The sequence below is a fragment of the Rhinatrema bivittatum genome, chromosome 9 (genome assembly GCF_901001135.1).
Source record: "Rhinatrema bivittatum chromosome 9, aRhiBiv1.1, whole genome shotgun sequence".
NCBI classification, from domain to species: Eukaryota; Metazoa; Chordata; class Amphibia; order Gymnophiona; family Rhinatrematidae; genus Rhinatrema; species Rhinatrema bivittatum.
In genome coordinates, this window is record NC_042623.1 from 87,470,551 (window position 1) to 87,495,956 (window position 25,406).

At 42.7% G+C, this 25,406-nt stretch overlaps 1 protein-coding gene across 4 annotated transcripts in view; it reads left to right on the forward strand.

The window, feature by feature from the left end:
- The window catches only part of CTTNBP2 (cortactin binding protein 2), a 373,947-nt gene extending 360,362 nt beyond the window's left edge, over nt 1–13,585 (forward strand). For all 4 annotated transcript variants that reach the window (XM_029617221.1, XM_029617222.1, XM_029617223.1 and 1 more), the window contains one exon: nt 12,627–13,585. In XM_029617221.1, coding sequence (XP_029473081.1) covers nt 12,627–12,818 — 192 coding nt within the window. In that variant the 3' untranslated portion in view covers nt 12,819–13,585. The remainder of the gene's footprint in view (nt 1–12,626) is intronic.
- The last annotated feature ends 11,821 nt before the right edge of the window (nt 13,586–25,406 follow it).

Genomic DNA, 25,406 nt, shown 5'->3' on the forward strand with positions numbered 1-25,406 from the left:
GACATACTCTCTTTCACATACACAGGCTCTCAATCATTCACATACATGCAATCTCACTCACACACACAGGATCTCAAACACACACGCTTGCTCGCTCATTCACTCTCTCTCTCCCCCACCCCCACCCCAGGAACTCGCGGCAGCAGCAGCCTCCTCCCAACACTAACCTCCTTCATTTTCAGCCCTCGCGGAGGCGGAGTCCCATCGGCCGCGGTTGAAACTCTTCATTTTCCTCCGAGCCGCGCTGCAGTCTTCTTCCCACAAGCGTGGCCTCTTCTTCTCGCGCAGGCACCCGATGCTCACCACTTCCTCTTCCGGGCCGCGGGAAGAAGAGAGCACGCCGGTGCTGCTCAGCACCGGCGTGCTCTCTTCTTCCCGCGGCCCGGAAGAGGAAGTGGTGAGCATCGGGTGCCTGCGCGGGAAGACTCCTGCGCAGGCACCCGATGACTCCAGCGCTGGCACCCGGCTGACTCCAGTCGTGCCGCTGCCGGCGTGCTCTCTCCTCCTCCTCGCCCCCCCCCCCCCCCGCGGCCCGGAAGAGGAAGTGGAGAGCATCGGGTGCCTGCGCGGGAAGAAGAGACCACACTAGCGTGGTCTCTTCTTCCGCGCAGGCACCCGATGCTCACCACTTCCTCTTCCGGGCCGCAGGGGGGGGGGAGGACGAGAAGAGAGCACGCCGGTGCCGCTGACTCCAGCTGTCCCGCCGCGTTCCGCCCGGGCTGACAGCATTTTAAGCCCGGGCGGCGGAGGACCGGGGAGCAGCTGGGTCAGCGGGGAACCGCGAAGTGTGGCGACACTTGTCTGCGAGCCAGATGCAGCCCTCAAAAGAGCCATATCTGGCTCGCGAGCCATGGGTTCCGGACCCCTGGCTTAGAATCTCTGCAGGCTGAGGAGCTCTTTTTCTTGATTGGTTGTTTGAATGTTTCTGAGTGCCCTATTCGATCTGTTCCTGTTTTTTTCTCTCTCTCTCTCCTCTTGCTATTGGTCCCTTGACCAAGGGAATGCTGATAGTTTATTTTCTGCAGAGACTTTCAGTTGGAAGAAGGCTCTTGGCAGGATAACAGTTTGTTCTCATCCTTTTTTGGGCTCTGAGAAGCATCATGTTTTTACCTCTTATTTACTGTTAACCCAAAGTTGCTGTCAGCTTTCAGAGAAACATTACAGCTGTATCAGTCTCATCAATATGTTCTGCTATTCTTGGGACCTCCTCATCAACTGTGAGTGTTGAACTAATCTTAATTAAAATAAATGTTCTTGGTAACCAAGAACAGAGTTTATCTGATATTTGCAGCTGGGAAAGAGGTCTAGCTGACTGTCTAGGGCAGGGGTCGGGAACCCATGGCTCGCGAGCCAGATATGGCTCTTTTGAGGGCTGCATCTGGCTCGCAGACAGTCGCCACACTTTCCCACTGACCCAGCTGCTCCCCGGTCCTCCTCCGTCCGGGCTTAAAATGCTGTCAGCCCGGGCGGAACGCGGCAGGACAACTGGAGTCAGCGGCACTGGTGTGCTCTCTTCGCCCCCCCCCCCCCTCGCGGCCCGGAAGAGGAAGTGAAGAGTATCGGGTGCCTGCGCGGCAAGAAGAGGCCACGCTAGTGCGCTTGGCATCGGCCCGAAGAAAAGAAGACTGCAGCGCAGCTCGGAGGAAAATGAAGAGGTTCAGCCGCTGCCGATGTGACTCCGCCTCCGCGAGGGCTGAAAATGAAGAGCAAACACACATGCTTGCTCGCTCATTCACTCTCTCTCTCCCCCACCCCGGGAACTCACGGCAGCAGCAGCCTCCTCCCAACGCTAACCTCTTCATTTTCAGCCCTCGCGGAGGCGGAGTCCCATCGGCAGCGGCTGAACCTCTTCATTTTCCTCCGAGCCGCGCTGCAGTCTTCTTTTCTTCGGGCCGATGCCGAGCGCACTAGCGTGGCCTCTTCTTGCTGCGCAGGCACCCGATACTCTTCACTTCCTCTTCCGGGCCGCGAGGGGGGGCCTGTGTGTGTGTGAGATTGTATGTATGTGAATGATTGAGAGCCTGTACATGTGAAAGAGAGTGTCTGTGATTGAGAGCCTGCCTGTGAGAGAGAGAGCATGAATGTAAGTTTACAATTGAGAACCTGTATGTGTAAGTTTGTGATTGAAAACCTGTTTGTGTGAAAGAGTATGTGTGTATGATTGAGATCCTTTGTGTCTGAGAGAAATCATGTGTATGTATGATTAAGAGCCTGTGTGTATAAGTAAGAGAGAGATCATGTGTGTCTGTGTGTGATTGAGAGCTGGTTTAGGTAATGGAACATGTGAGTATGTGATTGAGAGCCTGTATTTAAATGAGAGAGAGAGACCATGTGTGTCTGTGTGTGATTGAGAGCTGATTTAGGTGAGGGAGCATGTGAGTATGTGATTGAGAGCCTGTGTGTAAATGAGAGAAAGAGAGGACATGTTTGTAAGCATGTGAATGAGTCTGTGTGTGAGAGAAAAAGACAGCATGTACTTATGTGATTGAAAGCCTGTGTGTGTGTGTAAGCGTGAAAAGATAGACAGCATGTGTGTAAATGTGTAATTAAGAGCCTATATAAGTGAGTGAGAAAAAACGTGTATATGTGAGTACTGAGAGCATGTGTGTATAGGTGTGTCATTGAGAGCCAGTGTGAGAGAGAGCGCTGGTATGTGACTGAGAGAGGAGAAAGTTCCAAGCAAACCACCCCACCTCCTGCTAATTCAGAACAATCTCAGGACACCTGGATATCAAACGTTCCCAGGTATGCAGAGCAAAAAAATATTTGTATCCTTATTATTTTTCATTACTGGGTCTTTGTGTCTGCTATTTTGAAATATTTTGTTGGTATCTGGAAATGTTTTATATGTGTTTTTAATTATTGGATATTCCACTCATTAGCTGTTTCGAAATATGTTCTTTTTGTTAGTACAGTTTTACTGCTGATGATTTTATATTTCTTGATTTGTTTTATAAGGATGGGTGATGTTTCTTTTTTCCTTTGTTACACTGCATACAGAGACTCTGGCTTGTTGCAGTTTCCAATTCAGTTTTTTCTGCATGCTTCTTGTTATGCGTTTTGGTCTCTTTATTCTATGTTAGGTGAGGGACAGCACGTGATTCAGGTGAGGTTTTCTGCTGGCGTGTTGTTTCTGTGTAGGACTCTATAGCAGCCTGACTTGGTCCGTTTTCCTAATAGGAGATGTATTGGTGTCTTAAGGCCTGGTGTAATATTTTCAGAGACTTATTGTACTTTAAAAGTGTGATCTTACATAAAATGCACACATTTACTTATATTTAGTTTTAAACATATTGTATGGCTCTCATGGAATTACATTTTAAAATATGTGGCGTTTATGGCTCTCTCAGCCAAAAAGGTTCCTGACCCCTGGTCTAGGGGCTCAAGCTAGACATTGAATGCCAAAGGCAGTACAGTGAAAAGTTGTTGAAAATTTAAAGGAGCTAACAATTGAGGATAGCAGAGGTCTGGCTGTGGAAACCTTTTAGAAAAGTAAATTTAGAGGATTCCCTCTGCCAATTTAAGTTCAGACTGTGATTGCTATATGCATCTCTTCTGGTTTGTTCCAGCTGTGCAGAATTTCAAATCTCAGTTAGTTCTGCTCCTCCTCCCCCCCCCCCCCCCCCCCCAACACATACAATAGTGATTGCATCATTACCCTAACAGCAGTGCTGGACTGTTCAGAGCTATAATTTGGCTTACTGTTTTCACAATGGCAGAGGATGCCCCCATAGAATCTGTTGTGTGAGGTGAAAATGCAAATGGGGCTTTTTCCTCAGCCAGGGTTGCTTCCTTCCATCAAGAAACATGCCTTGATAGTCAAAACCTTAAGCAATTATGACTCCAAGAAGGCTGGTTACCTAAAGAAGATTAATAGAATATGGGAAGAATTACAGTCTGATAGACATCAGCTTTCTACCACTACAAGAATAGAATAAATTCAACAAGCCATAGGCCAACTCAAAGAAAGCTATAAATGCTGTCAACTCCAGACAGACAGATACTTCACATTCTTAACCAGAACTAATACACAGGGAAGCTTTGAGGAAAGGAACTTGCACAAGGGCATTAATCTAGAACTTCACACTTTAGTGCATGATACTATTGCACAAGCTTAGCAAAGAATTTAAAGTTCAAAAGAAATTGCCTCCTAATTCTCCAACCTCTCCATACACTCAAGGTCTTCAAGGTTACTAAAACTGGTCCATTCAAACCTGTCTTCAGCAAGTGCGGTTGTCACCAGGGTCTGTGCAGCGGGAGAAGCTGCATGAGCACATGCTTCTTTCAGTAAACAAAAAGCTGCTCTAAAGCTAGTCAGAGTTAGACTTGAAGAGAAATGTACAGAAGCTGCCATCACCACTATGGCTTCCACAGCAGCAGCTGCACACAAGAAAGCTGATTTGGAGGCAGAAGAACAGAAAGCTGTCACTGCTACCATGGTTGCCGCAGCAGCAGCTGCATGCAGGAAGGCTGAGTTAGATGCTGAGCTAGAAATGCTATATCAAGAGAGGAAAGCACCAGAGACAGAAGCCCAAACTAAGAGCCTTGAAGCCACTGTGGGACAGGAAAGCAGGGAGATCCAGATTGATCAGGTTCTCTCAAATGCTCCCATTCAGCATACTAGAAACTGTTTTGTTTGCCTCTGAGCATGCAGCTTACTGTCACACCCACAACCCAAGAGAAATAAAAGATGCTGAAACAATGCAGCCTATCCATGAAATACACTCTACACCTTACAGAGATTAACTCAATGCACACTCTAATATGGATGCTAAGTGCCACCATAGTGATCCACCTACTCATACGTTTACGGATGGACTGCAACTGGCTCACAATCCAGGTACACTGTGTACACATGTACAAAGACATTCTGCTTCAGGCCTATACCCCAGCATCCTGTATGGATTGGGTTCAAGACATGGCTAAGTATGTGTCATCAGCAAGAACATATACCATATGTCTTCCACTAAAGCAAAATGCACAAGATCAACCTCACACTACCTCAATGACTAGAACTGATGCAGTGAGAAAGAAAGCTAACATGTCAAACAACAGCATCCTGCAAACACTTCACCTGAAAACTGATGTGTTAGACAGGTTAGATCTGGCCAAGTACATAGCCAATCATGAGCTTGTCAACTTAAAGCTCACATAAGGGGTCATTGATCACAATTTTGGGAAGCCAAATCGCACAGTTTTAACGCAGATTTTAACTACACCTTTTTCATTTGCATTAAGACATGTGATATGGCTTTATTGCACTTTGCGTCATACTAGGTAGGTATTTATACCTCTGTAGGAGGCCCACCCAGCTACTTGAGGTAGGTTTAGGTATTAGTATAGGGGTTAGGGGCCACTTTGACATTCAAAGTGAGACGTACGAACAGAACAGGCCATAGTTTGATAATTGTCCTGAGAATTACAAAGCATTGAAATCTACATTTAAAAGCTTCATCAAAGACCTGAACATTACTGCAAACAAAGAAATGGACCTGTTAGTGAAATGGCTAGAGAGCGAGTCTTCAGAACATGTGAAGAGGTTAAAGTCAGTGCACACAGACAATACCTCAGCAGGCCTGACAACAATATGGAGAAGAATTGAGCAGTACTATAGCAGTCCTGAAGTCACTGAAGATGCTCTCCCCTGAAGAATTGCAAACTTTCCAAAAATCTCAGAGACAAACATAAGCTACAAGAACGTGGAGATTTGCTTTTAGAATGTAAGTGGCCAAGGCTGATCCATTTCTCCCAGTCCTCAGTTTTCTGGACACAGTTTGTTTGGTGAAGTCAATTGCACAAAAACTGTTGCACAGCCTGCAGGAAAAGTGGGTTTCCCAAGGCTCAAGATATAAAGTAAAGAATAACATTGCTTTTCCTCCATTCAAAGTTTTCTTCAGGTTCAACGAGGACCAAGCAGTGACAAGAAATGATCTGAGTTTTAAGTTTGATGCATCAGGTGCCATCACAGATGTGACCAGTGCAAACCACCCTCAAGATAGAAGATCAATTAAAAGGTATAAAAGTGCAAAAAAACCCAAAAAACAATTCTGTTCACAAGACAAAGTGTCATCCACATCTTCACTTCCTACTTCCCTTTCCACAACAAACAAGAGGGTAGAGTACCCAAACAGACAATGCACTGTGCACAAAAAATCTCACCCTCCTAAAGAAGTACTGTGACTTTAGGGAAAAGACTAACAGAGAGTGTAGAGAGTATGGAATCTGTTACAGATACTACTCTTCAATAAGCCACCTTGCTAAAGACTGTAAAGCAGTCATTAAGCATGCAGAGTTTAACAGTCCTTCATCTAGATGCTGGAAGCTTTAACTCCAAGATTCTGTTGTGTCCATTTTGAAAGACAATGGGGAGAAAAGTGTATCTGAGAAATTGGTACCTGAAAGTCATGCCCAAATGCACTGAAGTTTGTGGAGAATGCCATGATAGAAGGTCCTGTTCCAAGATATGCCTAGCTACACCATACCCCAAGGGATAGTCTGAGAGGTAATTAAGGATGAACATCATGAACGATCAAAGCAACAGGTCTCTGGCAAGGTCAGAGTTCTTTGACATGTTTAACGTAAAAGAATAATACTCCCCATACATGCTCAAAACATGTGTAGGAGAAATAGAAACAACAGAGAGAAGAGCAAAGGGATTTGTGATAGAAGCCATAGATGGCAGCATCAGATCATCACTTCCCACGCTCTTAGGGGTAGATTTTAAAGAAGCGCGATCAGCCTACTTTTGCTTGCGCATCAGACTCAAGCAAAAGTACGCTGGATTTTAGTAGATACGCGCGGAGCCGCGCGTATCCACTAAAATCCCTGGATCGGCGCGCGCAAGGCTATTGATTTTGTATAGCCGGCGCGCGCCGAGCCGCGCTGCCTAACCCGTTCCCTCCAAGGCCGCTCCGAAATCGGAGCGGCCTCGGAGGGAACTTTCCTTTGCCCTCCCCTCACCTTCCCCTCCCTTCCCCTACCTAACCCACCCGCCCGGCCCTGTCTAAACCCCCCCCTTACCTTTGTCGGGGGATTTACGCCTCCCGGAGGGAGACGTAAATCCCCGTGCGCCAGCGGACCTCCTGCGCGCCGGGCCGCGACCTGGGGGCGGGTACGGAGGGCGCGCCCACGCCCCCGGACCGCCCCGGGCCGTAGCCACGCCTCCGTACCCGCCCCCAAAACGCTCCCGACACGCCCCCGAAACGCCGCGACGACCGGGCCCGCCCCCGACACGCCCCCGACATGCCCCCTCCGAAAACCCCGGGACGTACGCGAGTCCCGGGGTCTGCGCGCGCCGGTAGGCCTATGTAAAATAGGCTTACCGGCGCGCAGGGCCCTGCTCGCGTAAATCCGGGCGGATTTACGCGAGCAGGGCTCTTAAAATCCGCCCCTTAGAATATAATCAGTTACCAAACAACAAAAGAGAAATTTCTATGCCAGAAGTATCATGGCATCATCCCCAACTGAGGGCTCTAGTTAAACATCTCTCGCTTTGGATCCTGGTGCTCTAATTCTACTTCTCCTTGGCAGAGATGTCCTGGGGCTTCATAATGTTCGTCAGCTGTACAATGGTCAATGCAACAACCTTTATGCTCATCGCCTTGACATAGGATAGATGCTAGTAAGTGATGTCTGTATTGACAAAATGCCAAAATCAGACAATGTTAATACCTTCATCACTAATGTACTGGAGAATAGATGCACTTCCTTACTCAAGCAGTGTCTGAATCAGTTCTCCATTGGAGAGATACCTGTCCATAAAGAGTGGCCAAGCATCATCCTCAGTCCTACGTAGAAGCTCTCACACCAAAGATTGGGAGACCATCTGGAAATGCAGTATTACAAACTATGAAAGATGATGACAAATCTGCCCTCTCTATGGAGGACGAGGAGTTTCTGAAGATAATGAACTGTTGAATCTTCAACAGTTGGGTGGCTCTCCTCCCATTCCAAATGCCCAGATCTTGTCTTCCCAACAACAAAGAACAGGTCCTTTCACAGCTTATTTCACTACATTGGAGCAAGCCAGAAATAAAGGGCCACTTCATACTCAATAATGGTCATGAGGAGACAGCCCTGCCTCTGAAGGAAGATAAAGAATGCTGGTATCTTCCTACCTTTGGTGTATACCATCCTCAGAAACCAGATCAAATCAGATTTGTATTTGACTCAAGCGCTCAGTTTCAAAGAGTCTCTCTGAACAATGTGCTTCTCCCTGGGCCCAACTTAACCAACAATCTCTTGGGAGCCTTAATTGATTTCAGAAAAGAACCCATTGCCATAATGGCACCTAATGCAGCCAATGTGGCTAACTGGACTTAGTTCCTTACAAAAAGCAACGATGGATTCCCAGCTGAAAGAGACTCCTTCAAGTTTGTGAGTCCTGGATCAGTCACAGAAATTTGCCCACACACCCAAGATAGTATATCATTTGCTTGTTACCACTGGAATTTCTGCATGTAGCCACACACTGTTGATGAACTCTTACATTCAAATAACATCATCCTGTCTGTGTACAGCAAGAGGTGTACACTAAGGAAATCAAGGTAGCAAAACAAGGATCAATGAAAACATTCATCAGACCTGTCACTGAAACAATGCTCTTTATATCTCATGAAAATACTTTAACTTTATGGACCACTGCATGTTTTTGGTAGCTATTTAATTTGCATAATGTTTGAAAATAGTGGTATCTGTGATACCAAGCATGGAGTGTTCTGCCTCTGCAGTGTACGCACAAGTTTCTTTGTTACACTGCCACCCTGTGTCATCGTGTGATATAGCTTAGCTTAGAGTCTCTGCAGGTTGTGGAGCTCCTTTTTCTGATTGAATGCTGCTTGAATGTTTCTTAGCTCCCTATTGGATCTATTTCTGTTTTGCTCTGTCTCTCTGTCTGTGTTCTCTCTCCTTTTCTTCTTGGTCCTTTGACCCTAGGAATGCCTGGGAGAGTTTATTTCCTGCAGAGACTTTCAGTTGGAAGAAGGCTCTTGACAGGTTAACAGTTTGTTCTCATCCTCTTTCGGGCTCTGAGAAGCATCATCTTTTCACTTCTTTACTATTAACCCACAGCTACTGTCATCTTTCAGAGAAATTTATTATAGCTGTATCAGTCTCATCAACCTGTTTGGCTACTCTTGAAACTTTCTCATCTGCTGTGAGTGTTTAATTGTTCTTCAGTCAAATAAATGTTTTTGTTAACCAAGAACTGAGTTATCTTATATCTGCAGCTGGGAAGAGATTTAGCTGACTGTTTATGGGTTCAATCTATGCATTGGACACCGAGGGCAGTACATTTGAATGTTATTATGTTACAAACTCTTGGTGGACATAATTTGCACTTATGCATGCAAAAGTGTGTAGGGGCTAATTTATATGGCAGTTTTCAAACCTGGGCAGGGGGTGCACAGTCTGCTGTCACTTTTATCAATGGATTTTGCAGCATTTTGTAGAGGGAAAGTCTATACATATTTTCAAAATTGGTCAAATAAAAAGCACCTACTGCAGTCTATCCTGTGGATATTTTTCCCAGCAAAAAAAAACAAAAACAAAACAAGTGTAGTTTTGAAAATGCAAAACTAGGTGCATTATTGCCTCTCCCAGCCTAACCACTACCCTGGGAATGCCTCCACAAAATGCGGATAGAAACACACATACTTTTACCCTCATACAGGGTGGGCAGTTTGCAAATAGCCCTTTTAGCAGGTACATGGTTTTTGAAAATTGCCCTCCCTATGATAACCGTGTCTGATAAATACCAGGGGAAGATTGACCCACAAAAGCCAACTTTAAAGGAGTAGATCAACACAGCACTTCATGACCAACAGGATATTTTGCAGGCAAAATAGGTCTTTTTCTGGCATTTATATTAGTTGAGTGTATTCTCTTCATTCACCAAGACTTTACCATATCTTGAATTCCTCTAATTTTATCAGAGAAATAATGTAGTTTCAAATCCATATTGCACAGATGATCAAAATGTGTTGTAGGACAGCTAGCACCCACATGTGACACTATTTGGATATCAGCCAATAAAATAACAAGCTTGTTAGGGATCAGAATACTGGATACCCTTCTTTTGTTTCTATTATGAGGTTTATTGTGATATGCAATAATTCACAATGAATGACAGTTACATAAGGCATGGTTTATATGTGTTATGCACCAAAGGAGATGCAGGAGAATTGAAAGGTCTACATTTAGAGATTGTGCATAGAAAAACACATTTTTCTTTTATTTAAATCGGCAACTCCATTGCTCAAGTGTCAAGCATAGTAGTTCTCTTTCAGGTCCCCCGACACTGACCCCGTGTTTTGCCCGAAGGCTGCGTCAGGAGGGACAAGTTAATTATTTTGAAACTGAAACATAAAACAAGGTATGTATAAATATTCATAATAACAGGACTAAAAACAGGGTACATGTTGTCAAAATTAAGCCGATAAAGCATACCTTAGATGTAGGGTACATTCACAAAGCTGACAAGGCAAGGAGAGCGGCCTTCGGGCAAAACACGGGGTCCGTGTCGGGGGACCCTAAAGAGAACTACTATGCTTGACACTTGAGCAATGGTAGTTGCCGATTTAAATAAAAGAAAAATTTGTTTTTCTATGCACAATCTCTAAATGTAGACCTTTCAATTCTCCTGCATCTCCTTTGGTGACTGATATGAAGATTTGGAGTGCATACTTTGGCTTCGAGTTTTTGTGATTTTATATGTGTTATGCAACATTTGCGAATCATTTTGGATTGAAAAGCATCTGTATCACTACTGCCAAAATGAGTTCCAACCTATATTGCTCACACTTGCATTGCAAAGGTAATTGCCAAGCACATATGGAGTAAACTAGCCCAGGTCTTACATAGGCAACAAGAAAGCACGCAGCAGCTGTAAATCTCCCCACAGTAGGCCCTCTGTCAGTTCCAAGGTCTGGTATTGTCTCTTACCTGTCTAGGAACAGCAGACAGCTCTCTGCAATTTACAGATAAGTCTTTAGAGGCTAGTCTGGCTCGCAGCAAATGCAGACACCACAGAGAGTGTACCAGCGTGGCATACAGGAACTTTTTAGCAGGCATGGACAGTACTTTAAAGATAATCCAGCAGGAAAAACACGGTCTTCCTTAGATTTTTTTTTCTTCCTTCTCCTCTTAGTTAGTTCCTTTGTCTTAGACTGTCATGGCCTCTGAGTCCTCACATGAAAGTGAGCTTTGACTGGATACACCAGACTCCATTATATCATTGGTGGGGTTTAGAAGCGGATTTTTCTTTAGCAGCAGGTTCATGTGATAATAGATGTGCTGATGATACAGCTTGATCAGAATGTGCTGCTTAGAGGGATTCAGTATCCATCAAGGCCACAGCTTCAACAAGTTTGTGTGAAACTAGCTGACCTGGCTGGATGCAATGTCCTGTTTATTGAACAGTAGCAGTACTTTGTCCCATATAATTCATCTTGTTTGATTCAACTGACACACACACACACAACTGGGCTAGGCCCTGGGCCCTAGGCCTTACATTGGACACAAATCCAGGGGTTCCATTTATCCAGAAGCAAGAAGCCCCTAAACATCTGAAAAAGATATTTGAGTCATACCCATCTATTTCCTGGTGTCTGAAGCTATTTTTCCACCCTGTTCCAAAAACATGGTGGCCTTGGGGAGAAGGCCTGTCAGCAAGCACGGTCACAATCCTTCAGTCGATGGCAGGTCCTCCAGCATCTTTATGGGGGAGGTGCCCCCAGCTACTGCCAGCACACATCCATGTTTGCTAGGATGCACTTCAACAATTAAGCACGCGACTTTCGTACCGTTTTTTCTGCCCTATGCAAGGCTTATTTGATACACTTAGCACATTGTAGAAACCTGCTATTTAAGCAATACAGATCTACCCCACAATGTGACCATCTTTAATGTTTCAGAGGGGAAAGCTGGAAAAAGGCTCTTGGCAGTTTATCAGAGGGGAAAGGTTCTATAGCACTTCCCAAGTGGAAACCAAGAAAACAACGTGTTCTAATTATACATGTGATACATATCAGAGTCTTCCCAGTGGGATAGTTCTCATTATTTCATTTATTCATGTGCTGACATCCACCTCGTCCAAAGAAATATATAAAGGACTTGTGTCATTTATTTTTAAACTGTTAAAAAAAGAATTCTGTAACTGATACATTATGCATTACTATATTTTAATTTTTGAAAAGCTGGTGTTTTCACAATATAATAATAATAATAAAACTATAATAATCAAACGTCCTATCATGATTCAACCTTTGTTTTTTTGAATTTGTGCTGCAATGTACCCTGGTCCTACTTCCGACTTTGCCACACACACATGAATCTCTGGCACTGGGAAGGGATGCATGCAGGGAAAGAAGACATTGTACTATAATCTTATGTTCTCTTTCCTGAGGAGATGCATGCCAGAAGAGACCATCTGAGCTGCGGGCTTACGTTGCCTTTAGTGCTCCTAATGACGCAGTTCCCGCAGGAACCCAGGTGTATTCTAGGAGATTTTATGGCAATAGTATAATCTACTTGAGTACAATAGTGTACATCTAATTTAGAACAGTGGATAGAGACTAATCGGACTATACAGCTTGTCCTTTAACCTTGCGTATTATTTTCATTTCTAGGATGGGTCTGTTCTCTCAGCAGCAATCGAGCCATGGAACACAGCATCAGTAAATCAAAGACGGACTTTGGCATTTCAAGAGCCAGGTCTCAGCTTCTCAGTACCTATGAATAAAGTTTCTCAGTCTTCTGTGATCACGAAAAGAAGCAGCAGTAATACAAGGCAAATAGAGAGACAGTTACTCAAAAGATGAAGCTGGAACTTGCACAAAAATACACGGAGAGATAAAGCTAACCCAATAGACAGATCTGCCTGGAACTTTCCTCTTACAGTTTACATTAATCTGTTTATTACTTGCAAGGATCAGTGTTACTGTGTAAATATAGATGACCCACCCCCTCCTGTGTATTATAATGTATATATGGGACCACAGTTAAATTTATTATGTTAAGGAAAAAAAAGTTTGTTTTATAACAAATGTTTGATGGTTTTCTTTTGAGAACTGTACTAATTTAAAATGCAGTGTGGGAAGTCATGATGAATTTAACTTACAAGTGTTTTGTTTTGTTTTTCTAATATAAAAATGATTGTTCTGGTCTTATTTTGCTGTGATCTTACTTGGAGGTATTGCCACAGACAATAACAGGTTCTGTGAAGGTCTTGTGTTATTTTGCGAGGGTTGCAACAACGTACAGTTCGCGTTCTCCTAGCTAACGTATACCACTTACAAGACTGACGAGCGTGTTTTTGTCTTCACTTTGGATGGAAAGTAAACAGAATGTGGCTCATAGCAAGAAACAGTTGGAAACATGAAACGGTTACCAGCAGTTAGAAGCCATACTAAATATTTTGACTACTCAGAAAGACTGCTTATTTTAATTGTGGGTCTGTTTTCTGCCTATAATGTTTATCTTGCCGTTTTTGTTGCTTCTTAATTCATATATTCAAAAGCTAAAAGTTTGCATTATGACTTATGTAAATATTGAAATCTGAATGCAATAAATCTGAGATCTTTCTTTACAACTTCCTGCTTTGACTTTATATGGGTGTGAGATATGGGTATAAGATATATATTTGTAATTTGGTGATTCTTATTGGCTGAATTGCTGATAATTTCGATGTGGGAGCAGAATCTTTAAGTATTTTCTGAATATTTATTTTATTTATTTAGATTTATAATCCGCTTTTCACACTTTTTTCAGCCCTTCAAAGTAGGGTAAGTAGTAATGCACATCTAGGATGTGCATGTGACTTCCTTGGTGCATATACTGCAATGTGTTTTTACTTGTAAAAAGTGTTCAGGATTAAATAGCTTATTTTTAAATACCCTAGTAACATTAAACCTGTTATACTGCATTCTCAGCAGCTTTAGTGGACATGCAATTAAGGCTAACACATATTATTAGAGTTTCTGATTTTGGGGGATTTTAATTCGGCACACTACGGAGCCTAACAGGAGCTCCAAGCTGTGGGCAATGCAAGCCGCCAGTATTTGCAGCAATACAATCCAAAAACCACAGACACAGCTGTGTTGCTGTGAGTACTGGCAGCTGCAGGAAGTCAGTAGTGTCCACAGCTCTGAGCTCCTATCAGACTCTGTAGTGTGCCAAATTAAAATCCTCACAAACCAGAAATTCTACCTAATATTAATACTGCCTGGCCATCAGCTATTATCTGATGATTTTACAGCTGCACTTTAAAAGAATTGCAATCGTTGTGTGATGTTTTTTCCAAAGCATGACTATTCTCCAGAACTGTAAAACAAATACTTGTTCTCCAGAACTAGACATGTATCTAAGTATTTCATAGCAAACTGTATATAAATTCATATAAAAATATACATAGTGGTTAATATAGTGAAATCACTGGCTCTTTGTGCTGTGGCAGTCAAAAAAGCAAAACAATATTGGGAATTACTAGGAAGGGAATGGTTTGTATAAGCTTGACAATGTCATAATGCCTCTGTATCGCTTCCTGGTGAGATTGCAACCTAGAATACTGTGTGCAATTTTGGTCGCAGCATCTCAAAAAATATATAGATGCATTGAAGAAAGTACAGAGAGGGGTAACCAAAATGATTAAGGCATGGAATGGCTCCTCTTTGAGGAAAGGCTAACAAGGTTAGGACTGTTTAGCTTGGAAAAGAGATGGTTGAGGGAGATATGATAAAGGTCTATAAAATCATGAGAGGACTAGAATAGGTAATATGAATCAGTTAGTTACTCTTTCAGATAATACAAGGATTAAGGGGCATTCTATGAAGATAGCAAGTAGAACATTTAAAACAAATTGGAGAAAGTTTTTTTCACTCTACACAACTAAGCTCTGGAATTTGTTGCCGAAGGATGTGGTTAGGGCAATTAGTGTAGCTGGGTTTAAAAAAGGTTTGGATAAGTTCCTGGAGGAGAAGTCCATTAACTGCATTAATCAAGTTGATTTAGGGAATAGCCACTGTTATTACTGGCATCAGTAGCATGGGATCTATTTAATGTTTGGATATTTGCCAGGTACTTGTTGTAACTGGATTGGCCACTGTTGGAACAGAATGCTGGGCTTGATGGACCCTCGGTCTGACCCCAGTATGGCAACTTCTTATGTTCTTCCAAATGATGTGACTCTCTCCTCCATAGTACCATAAAAATATAACCAAATTTCAAATTGTGTAGGCTACTACTCAGTCATGAAGCCACCTGAAATCAACATCATCTTATCTATGCCTTCCATGAATGCTCAGTGAGTACTGCTAAAAACTCCTATCTTTAATGTGGTACATTCCAGCCTGCATCTTCAGCATTTGAAGCAATACCACAGACAATAACAGTGGAAGCCAAAAATTTGGCAATCTACTCTAGACATCATGCACACACTATTTTACCAATATTTACTGAATTACTGGATGCCTTGTGGGAAAGTAAAAGTAACCCCAGTGATTAAGCAATGGTCAGAGAATCAGGGAAACTTGCAAATGGCAAAAAAGTGGCACTATCCGCATAAAAATCAATAAGTAACAAAAGAGTGGAATGCAAACTATTGATATTTATAATGAAGAAGAAATCACAAAAACAAAAGAGGCCCAATGCGCACAATACTGGAGACCAAAGAATGGGGAGAATGGCGTTCACATAGAAGAGGAAAAAAGCACCAAAAAATGGTTTTTAAAAACAATTGATCATACAAAACAAAATATAATTATTACAATTACATAACTATAGAAAAAGCAATAACTTTTAAAAGTGATAATAAATTGTTAATAATAAGTAGTAAAATAAATGATCCATGCAAGTGAAAATAAAAAGACTACATATATTTAAAACATACATAAAAAATGCTTATACATAAACAACCCATAAAATGGACACAAATTTTTAACCAAATTTTAATATCATATATAATAATAACATGGGGATGTGATCATTTTAGTGACACAGGCTGATGTACTAAAGTACAATAAAGAATTTCACACACCATGTACTAAGCATTTATCCCACCCGATAAGATTGTACTATAGTAAATGGGGTTATTGTGGTTACGATAAGTGTAGCTTATCGTAACCCACAATATGCAAATATGCCAATGCCCATGCCAAATAAAGGATAATGAGCTGTTTAAGCTTCACCCCTATATACTAAAGTGTGATAAGTGGTGCAGTATTTATCGCAGGAAATTTATGTCAGAAAAATATTTGCCACCCCAAAGGTGCATTAAGAGCCGATTAACTCCTAATGAGTAGAGAGTTTAAATTGAAAAATGCTGCCTGCAGTGTATTCTAGTTAATGCCATGTTAGTGGATTGTTGAGTTTTCCTTTCTTTGAAATCTCCTTAGAATTTCACTGCCTCCAGGTCTAAGTTTCTATATCCAAAAATGCTGTTGTTCAAATACCAAATTGAATGATAATATGATGGTGATTATTTACTTGGATGTTTTTGAATTATTACCTGTATTAATGCTTTAAATGCACTAAAAATGTTAACTTAAATTTAATGTTTTTCTTAATTTGTAAAAGAAAAACTCAATAATAAAGAATTAAAAAAAAAAAGAGCAGATTAAATGAGGGAGAAAAAGCCCCAAAATTGACGCTACCGGAACGACCTTGTTTCTTTAACACAGCAGCAGTAGCAAAAGGGCCATTGTATAAAACCCTGTGCTGAAATCAGCGCTATTTTTCTGCGCTTATTTTTTTTTAGCGCACGTGGCAAAAAGGCAGCTCCGCAGGATGTAATAAAGAAGGAGCATGCAAATGAGAAATGCACCAAAAAAAACAACGCACGAGGAAATACCCGCATAGACAGTAGATACCAGCCAAACCCTGATGCAGAAAGCTGGGGACACGCAGATGCAATGTGACAGCACTGTTATTTTTTATATTTAAAAAATATGCGGCCTGAGCGGCTGTAACAGTCTCACCGGCCGCCCACTCCAGCTCCTGATTCCCATGGCCTGTCTCCTCCTGGTTACCGAGAGCTCCCCTTGAGGCCTTCCAGGCCCCACAGACACCGAGGCTTTCTCATTTCAGGCCAGTTTCTGCCGGCAGCATTGGAACACACTTCTACTTGCTACAGACAGGCCTCATGGACTCAGGGCAAAACCAGGGCAGCAGAGCAGGTATATATTATTCATATTTTTATCTTTCACCCTAACTACATTTCATCCTTGACATTGCACACAAATAAAACCCTGTCTTGAAATCCATGGCGCAACTGATTCTGCTGCAAATGCATATTGGATTTCCTTTTCGGACATGTATTCTCCATCAGAAACCAAGCGTTTACCCATGCGAAAGAGCACACATCACTGTAATATATGAATTGCACTTGTTTTCAAAAAGTGCAGTTAATATACTACAGCAATGAATAGGAATACATGTCTGATGGAGAAATACAATACAACAGTACCTGAATGTAATCCGCTTTGAAGTGCTGAAAAAGTGCGAAAAGCGGAATATAAAAATCTAAATAAAGAAAAATAAATATAGGTGCTCTATATACACTCAAATATGCAGAAGAATCCGTCACAATTGGCATGGCAGACTTTAACTTTTACTCAGGTGCTAAATAACCTGTGTAAAAAAAAAACACCACGCACTAACCTTTCTCCCTGCTAGCAAGGCTCTCTGCATTGTCTGTAAATACATAATAGCCTCCCTTACATGCTATTTGCATGGGTCTGTGCTAAACCAGTCACGGCTTTTTGCGTGAGTTTGTGCGCAGGATTTTTCGGTGCTAAACCCTTTACCACGTGCACGCGTATGATCAGCACGGGAAAACCCATGCAGTAACAACACACACAAAAACCCACAGGTGGTTTACCGTGGCTTATTACATCGCTCCAAAGAGAGGAAGGAGTCAGAGAAACAGGGGCAGTAAGACAGAGTGAGTGAGAGAATGGGAGAAAAGAACTCAGGAACTGTGAGGCAGACCCAAGAAAAGCTCTCAGGAAGCAGCACTGCAGAGGAGGCCACGCAGTCAGTACACTCTCAGCTTTTCTAGGCCCTGCACCATTGTACTGTACCTTCTAGAGATGTGCAGGGGCAAAATGTTTGGGGGTTTTCTTCTTTCATAATGGAGGGGGGTTATTTGGGTTTTGTTTTTTTTTAATGTTTATTTCAATTTGGTTATTTGCTGACCTGAAAAAAACATTTAAAAAATAAAACAAAAAATTGAAATGGGACCTTCCCAGGCCCCCACCACTCCACCACTGCTATAAGTCACGGACCATCCCAGGGTCTTCTGTGGCCCTCTGCTTCCCCCATCCCTACCAACAAGCCAGGCTGGGGATCTTCCTGGGTTGGGCTAAGACAAGCCCACCTCAGACCTCTCTGGGTCCTTCTACTCACCCATCATTTCCTGTGAATATGCCCTGCGCTGGGCCTCCCTGAGCTCCTGTTAACCCTTCTGTGGGAGTTTTTATCATAGAAAGGGGAAGTGACCACCAGTTTCTCCTGCCCAATCAGCTTCTCTTAACAATGACATCAGCCAGCCCTAAGACCCCTGGCTAGATTTGTTGGCAGGGGTTGGGGGGAGCAGAGGGGCCTGGGGAAGCCAAGGGATCTGAGACCGCACCAGTTCACCTAGAGCCTCTAGCAGTTCCCCCTGACTTCCCGCCTGTTCATCCAGACCTCCCATTAATAAAATGCAGACAACAGACAAGTCTGATTTCATTTGTGCAACTCAATTAGCAGGTGTAAAATTGTACAATTAAGTTTGGTATACATATATATCTCGTACAAAATAACAATTACTGTGCATACTTCTTAACCCTTCTCTGGAACGCTCCTAGTCTGGTAAAATATACACACAAAATGGAAAACTTGCACATATTCTTAACATTTATAAAATAGCATATGTGCGAGTGTATGCTCCTTATGGATGTATATGTTATTTTTAAGCACAAACTCACTTTGAAAATGTAATCCAAAGAGCTTGTGTATTTGGTACCTGTTGCTTGTGTGGGTAGCTGTTGGGTCAGACTGAAACAGTGAACATAAGAACATGCCATACTGGGTCAGACCAAGGGTCCATCAAGCCCAGCATCCTGTTTCCAACAGTGGCCAATCCAGGCCATAAGAACCTGGCAAGTACCCAAAAACTAAGTCTATTCCATGCTACCATTGCTAGTAATAACAGTGGCTATTTTCTAAGTCAACTTAATTAATAGCAGGTAATGGACTTCTCCTCCAAGAACTTATCCAATCCTTTTTTAAACACAGCTACACTAACTGCACTAACCACATCCTCTGGCAACAAATTCCAGAGTTTAATTGTGCATTGAGTGAAAAAGAAATTTCTCCGATTAGTTAATGTGCCACATGCTAACTTCATGGAGTGTCCCCTACTCTTTCTATTATCCGAAAGAGTAAATAACCGATTCACATTAACCCATTCTAGACCTCTCATGATTTTAAATACCTCTATCATATCCCCCCCCAGCCATTTCTTCTCCAAGCTGAAATGTCCTAACCTCTTTAGTCTTTCCTCATAGGGGAGCTGTTCCATTCCCTTTATCATTTTGGTCGCCCTTCTCTGTACCTTCTCCATTGCAACTATATCTTGTTTGAGATGCGGCGACCAGAATTATACACAGTATTCAAGGTGCAGTCCCACCATGGAGTGATACAGAGGCATTATGACATTTTCTGTTTATTCACCATTCCCTTTCTAATAATTCCCAACATTCTGTTTGCTTTTTTGACTGCTGCAGCACACTGAACCAATGATTTCAATGTGTTATCCACTATGACACCTAGATCTCTTTCTTGGACGATAGCTCCTAATATGGAACCTAACATTGAGTAACTATAGCATGGTTTATTTTTCCCTATATGCATCACCTTGCACTTATCCACATTAAATTTCATCTGCCATTTGGATGCCCAATTTTCCAGTCTCACAAGATCTTCCTGCAATTTATCACAATCTGCTTGTGATTTAACTATTTATTTATTTATTTTTATTTTTTTATATACCGGAATTCCTGTATGCAATACAAATCAATCCTGTTTACAAGTAACGAAAAGGTTGCCCTGGTCTGGGAGGTTAGACCTGGGTTTTGTTTTTTTTTTTTTACATAGAACATTGAACATTGAACAATAACAATCAACCATTGAACATTATTACAAGGAACATTGAAAGTAACAATAATATTTAACAAATTTAACAAATAACTACTCTGAACCATTTTGTATCATCTGCAAATTTGATTATCTCACTTGTCATATTTCTTTCCAGATCATTTATAAATATATTGAAAAGTAAGGGTCCCAATACAGATCCCTGAGGCACTCCACTGTCCACTCCCTTCCACTGAGAAAATTGTCCATTTAATCCTACTCTCTGTTTCCTGTCTTTTAGCCAGTTTGCAATCCACGAAAGGACAATCGCCACCTATCCATGACTTTTTACTTTTCCTAGAAGCCTCTCATGAGAAACCTTGTCAAATGCCTTCTGAAAATCCAAGTATACTACAACTACCGGTTCACCTTTATCCACATGTTTATTAACTCCTTCAAAAAGGTGAAGCAGATTTGTGAGGCAAGACTTGCCTTGGGTAAAGCCATGCTGACTTTGTTCCACGAAACCATGTCTTTCTATAGTGCATACACATTTGAAAATCAAATCTGTGTGTATTGTTTTTCTCACCTGAAACTAAAACCAGCCCTGGAAATGCTTCTTTTTAATCCGGCTACAGGTAGGTAGGCACACTATGCAAGCCTGCATCTACTTAGAGCTGAGCAGAAGAAAGTAATTTTCAGTCAGGTCAGCTTGCCGCAATAAATCACTACCTATGTAAGTGATTATTATCATAATTTGTATAGCGCAGAACAGATGTATGCGGTATTCTACAGAGACATATAATAGTCAGTTTTGAGAATTGCCTTCAATGAAATGAAACCAGAAACATGCACTTTTGGTAAGAATTGAAGGCAGCTGCATTAAGCAGAATGTTCTTTTGCAGACATGAAAATAACTCAAACAAAATATAACGAATGGCATTTGGATACACATAACTTGAGCTTGTACTTTCAAGCCCAAGATGCTTGATATATTAACAGAGAAAGGAAGAGGTTGCAGCTCCCTTATTTCAAACATCAGCTCCCAACATTAAAATGGAAGGAAGTGAAAATGTCAAAAATAGAAAACAGAGAGAGAGAGCGTGGTTAAGTGCAAGAAAGTTGATACTCAAAGCAGTTAGCTGGAAAAAAGGAAGCAGTGAAAATGTTTCCCCCATTCACGAGCTAAATTTTAACTGGATAAAAAGAGGTGATACAACAAGCATTCCAAGGGCATTGCTAAAATGTATCTTACTGGCGCTGATATTTTGAGTTATCCTAATAAATTTATTTGGCTATCTCTGGGCAGAAAATTTGCTATCCTGAAGTTAACCAGATAACCAAAAACAAAAAACTAGTGGTGAAGTGGCTAATTCCAGCCCCTCCATCCTCCCAATAGCTTTATAAATCTTTGTGCATGTCAAGTGTCCCACTCCCAAAATCTAAAAAAATTATTACGCCCCTCCTCCATCCCCTACCTTTAAAAAACTGTGGCCAAAATCTCTACCCCCATCCCCAAAAGTATCCTCAAGCAGAGTGGGAAGAAATGCTCTTCCATCTTCCTGCTCCACTGAATGCTAACTGCAGGCACCTCCATCGTCGTCGTATTGATTTATTTACATCCCTCCTGGGAGAAGCAGCCAATCCCTGTGCAGAGCTCAGTACTGAGCAGTGATTGGCTGCTTTCCTGTCACTCCTGCTTTAGAGCAGTGGTTCTCAACCTTTTCCCCATCATGACACTCCTGACAGACCACGCTCACATGTGTGACACACTGCTCATTACAATTTACGACGGAAATAAAAAAATAAAGGTCCAGTATTATTTTTATTGTTAAGAATGACACAAGAAAAAGATACGTATTCTGTCTGAACAGAAATTGCATAAACAGTAAACATCCCACACCAAAAACAGCACCAATTTCCAGCACTTAACAGTAGCCACCTTACCTAAGAAAAGGCAGCACTGAAAATATTATACCAGGCCTTAAGACACCAATACATCTCCTATTAGGAAAATGGACCAAGTCAGGCTGCTATAGAGTCTTACACAGAAAATAACAATGCCAGCAAGAAAAACCTCCAACCTGGATCACATGTGCTGACCCTCACCTAACAAAGAATAAAGAGACCAAAATGCATAACTAGAAGCATGCAGACAAAAACTAAATTGGAAACCGCAACAAGCCAGGGTCTCTGTATGCAGTGTAACAAAGGAAAAAAAGAAACATCACCCATCCTTATAAAACAAATCAAGAAATATAAATCAGTAGCAGTAAAACCATACTAACAAAAAGAACAGATTATTTCAAAACAGCGGATGAATGGAATATCCAATAATTAAAAACTCATATAAAAAATTTCTAGACACCAATAAAATATTTCAAAATAGCAGACACAAAGACCCAGTAATGAAAAATAATAAAGAATCAAACAAATTTTGCTCTGCATACCTGGGAACGTTGATATCCAGGTTCCCTGAGATTGTTTGAATTAGGAGGAGGGATGGTTTGCTTGCAAATTTCTCCTCTCTCTCTCTCACACTGGCTCTCAATCGCTCACATATACACGTGCTTTTCTCTCTCACTTATATAGGCTCTTAATTACACATTTACACACATGCTGTCTATCTTGTCAGGCTTACAATCACACACATACATGCTGTCTTTTTCTCTCACACACAGACTCTCATTTGCACGCTTACAAACATGCTCTCTCTCTCTCATTTACACACTGGCTCTCAATCACATACTCACATGCTCTCTCACCTAAACCAGTTCTCAGTCACACACAGACACACATGCTCTCTCTCTTTCTCTCATTTACACACAGGCTCTCAATCACATACTCACATGCTCCCTCACCTAAACCAGGTCTCAGTCACACACAGACACATATGCTCTATCTTTCTCACATGCTCTCAATCACACTCTCACATGCTCCCTCACCTAAACTAGCTCTCAGTCACATACAGACACACATGCTCTCTCTCTTTCTCTCATTTACACACAGGCTCTCAATCACATACTCACATGCTCCCTCACCTAAACCAACTCTCAATTACACACAGACATACATGCTCTCTCTCTTTCTCTCATTTACACACAGGCTCTCAATTACATACTCACATGCTCCCTCACCTAAACCAGCTCTCAATCACACACATGCTCTATCTTTCTCTCACTTTCACACATGCTCTCAATCACATACTCACATGCTCCCTCACTTAAACCAGCTCTCAATCACACACATACTCTCTTTCACATGTACAGGCTCTCAGTCATTCACATACATGCTCTCACTTACACACACACACACACACACACAGGATCTCAAACACGCATGCTTGCTCATTCACTCACTCTACCCTCTTCCCCGAACTAGCGGCAGCAACAGCCTCCTCCACTTCTAACCCTAAAGGCAGCAGCAACCTAATTCATTTTCAGCCCTCGCGGAGAAAGGAGTCCTATCGGCCGCGGGGGTTGATGACGTCCTTTGGTTTTCTCCAAGCCACACAGCTCATTCCTCAGGCTGCGCCTCTCTTCTTTTCTTCGGGCCAATGCTGCCTGCACTAGCATGGTCTCTTCTTCCCGCGCACGCACCTGCTGCTCACCACTTCCTCTTCCGGGATGCGGAGTGGGAAAAAGAGAGCATGCTGTTGCTGCTGACTCCAGCTGTCCTGCCACATTCCGCCTGGGCTATCAGCATTTTAGCCCAGGCGGAGGACCTATTTTGCTTGGGAGGGGGAGCAGCTGGCTCAGCGGGGGACTGGGAAGTGTGGCGACACACTGGTGTGTCGCATCACACCGGTTGAGAACCACTGCTTTAGAGGATATTTTATCCAAAATTCTTTTAATGGAGGGGAGAGAATCAGAGTCACTTAGCCTGACAACATCTTTTAGATATTGGTGGCCAAGAAAGGGGCCATTCAGCCCACACTAAAATGTTTAAACATATTGGGTGGGCAGGGCATCTGCTGCTGCTTGGCTGCCAGTTTTTTCTTTTTTTTTTTAATATTTAGTAAGTTGCAGAGGCAACATTATCTGGATAATTTTATTTGAATAGCTTTAGCCAGATGTATTCAGCAGAATATTTACCTGGTTAAGTTCTACTGAATATACAGGTAAAGCTACCCTGGGAGTTTTCCTGCTCGATGGTCTACTGAATATCAACCTCAGGGTGAGTTCTGTCTCCAAGTACATATCAGGCAATAGATTAATCATGCATCTTGAGATTTCATAATTTTGTCTTCTTACCACACTATTACACAACCAGAATGGGTAAAACAGGATGAAATAGCCTTTCCCCAAAACCACCTTAAAATGTTCATTACAAAATGCAGGCTTCCCAGAGGCCCTCCAACCTCCCTCCTGTCCTTAAGAAAGCCTCAGGATCCAGGCCTACACTGCTGGGCTGAGCTGGGTCCAGCTGGGGCCTCCCTGGTCTACTCTGACCCCTCCCATCCTATAAAAATTAAGTCTGGGACCTGGGCCTACCCAGCCAGACCTCCCCAGGTCCCTCCTACCTGCCCTCTACCACTCACCGATCACGCCAGGTCCAGTCTTGGGTGGTGGCTTTGCCCCTACAACTTGTCTTGCGGGGTGGACCTTGAAATCCCAAACTAGATAGTGGTGACCACAGATGCCAGTCTCTCCGGCTGGGGAGCTGTCTGTCAGTCCCACTTAGTCCAGGGCAGCTGGTCCCCGGAGGAGTCCAGCTGGTCTATCAATTGTCTGGAAACCAAAGCAGTTCACCTGGCTTTGCAACACTTCCTCCCATGCCTATGCAATCAGGCAGTTCAGGTCTTGTCCAACAATGTGACAACGGTAGCCTACATCAACCGTCAAGAAGACACTAAGAGTCAAGGCGGAACAACTCATGGCTTGGGTGGAAGAAAATCTTGCACTGCTAGTGGCATCTCGCATTGCCGGGAAGGACAACATACAAGCAGACTTCCTAAATTGGAAAATGGGAACTTTCGGACCAAGCAATAGGTCTAATATCCCACAGGTGGGGAACACCCCACATGGACTTGATGGCAACACGAGACAATGCCAAGGCTCCTCGCTTCTACAGTTGTAGAAGGGATCATGGCGCAAAGGGAGTCGATGTGCTGGTGCTTCCCTGGCCAACCTCAGTTCTCCTGAACGTGTTCCCTCCTTGGCCGCTAGTGGGCAAGGTTCTTCGCAGGATAGAAGTTCACCCAGGGAGCATGATTCTAGTAGCTCCGGAATGGCCCCGACGTCCATGGTTCGCGGATCTGGTCAATCTGGCAGTGGACGGGCTCCTATGGCTAG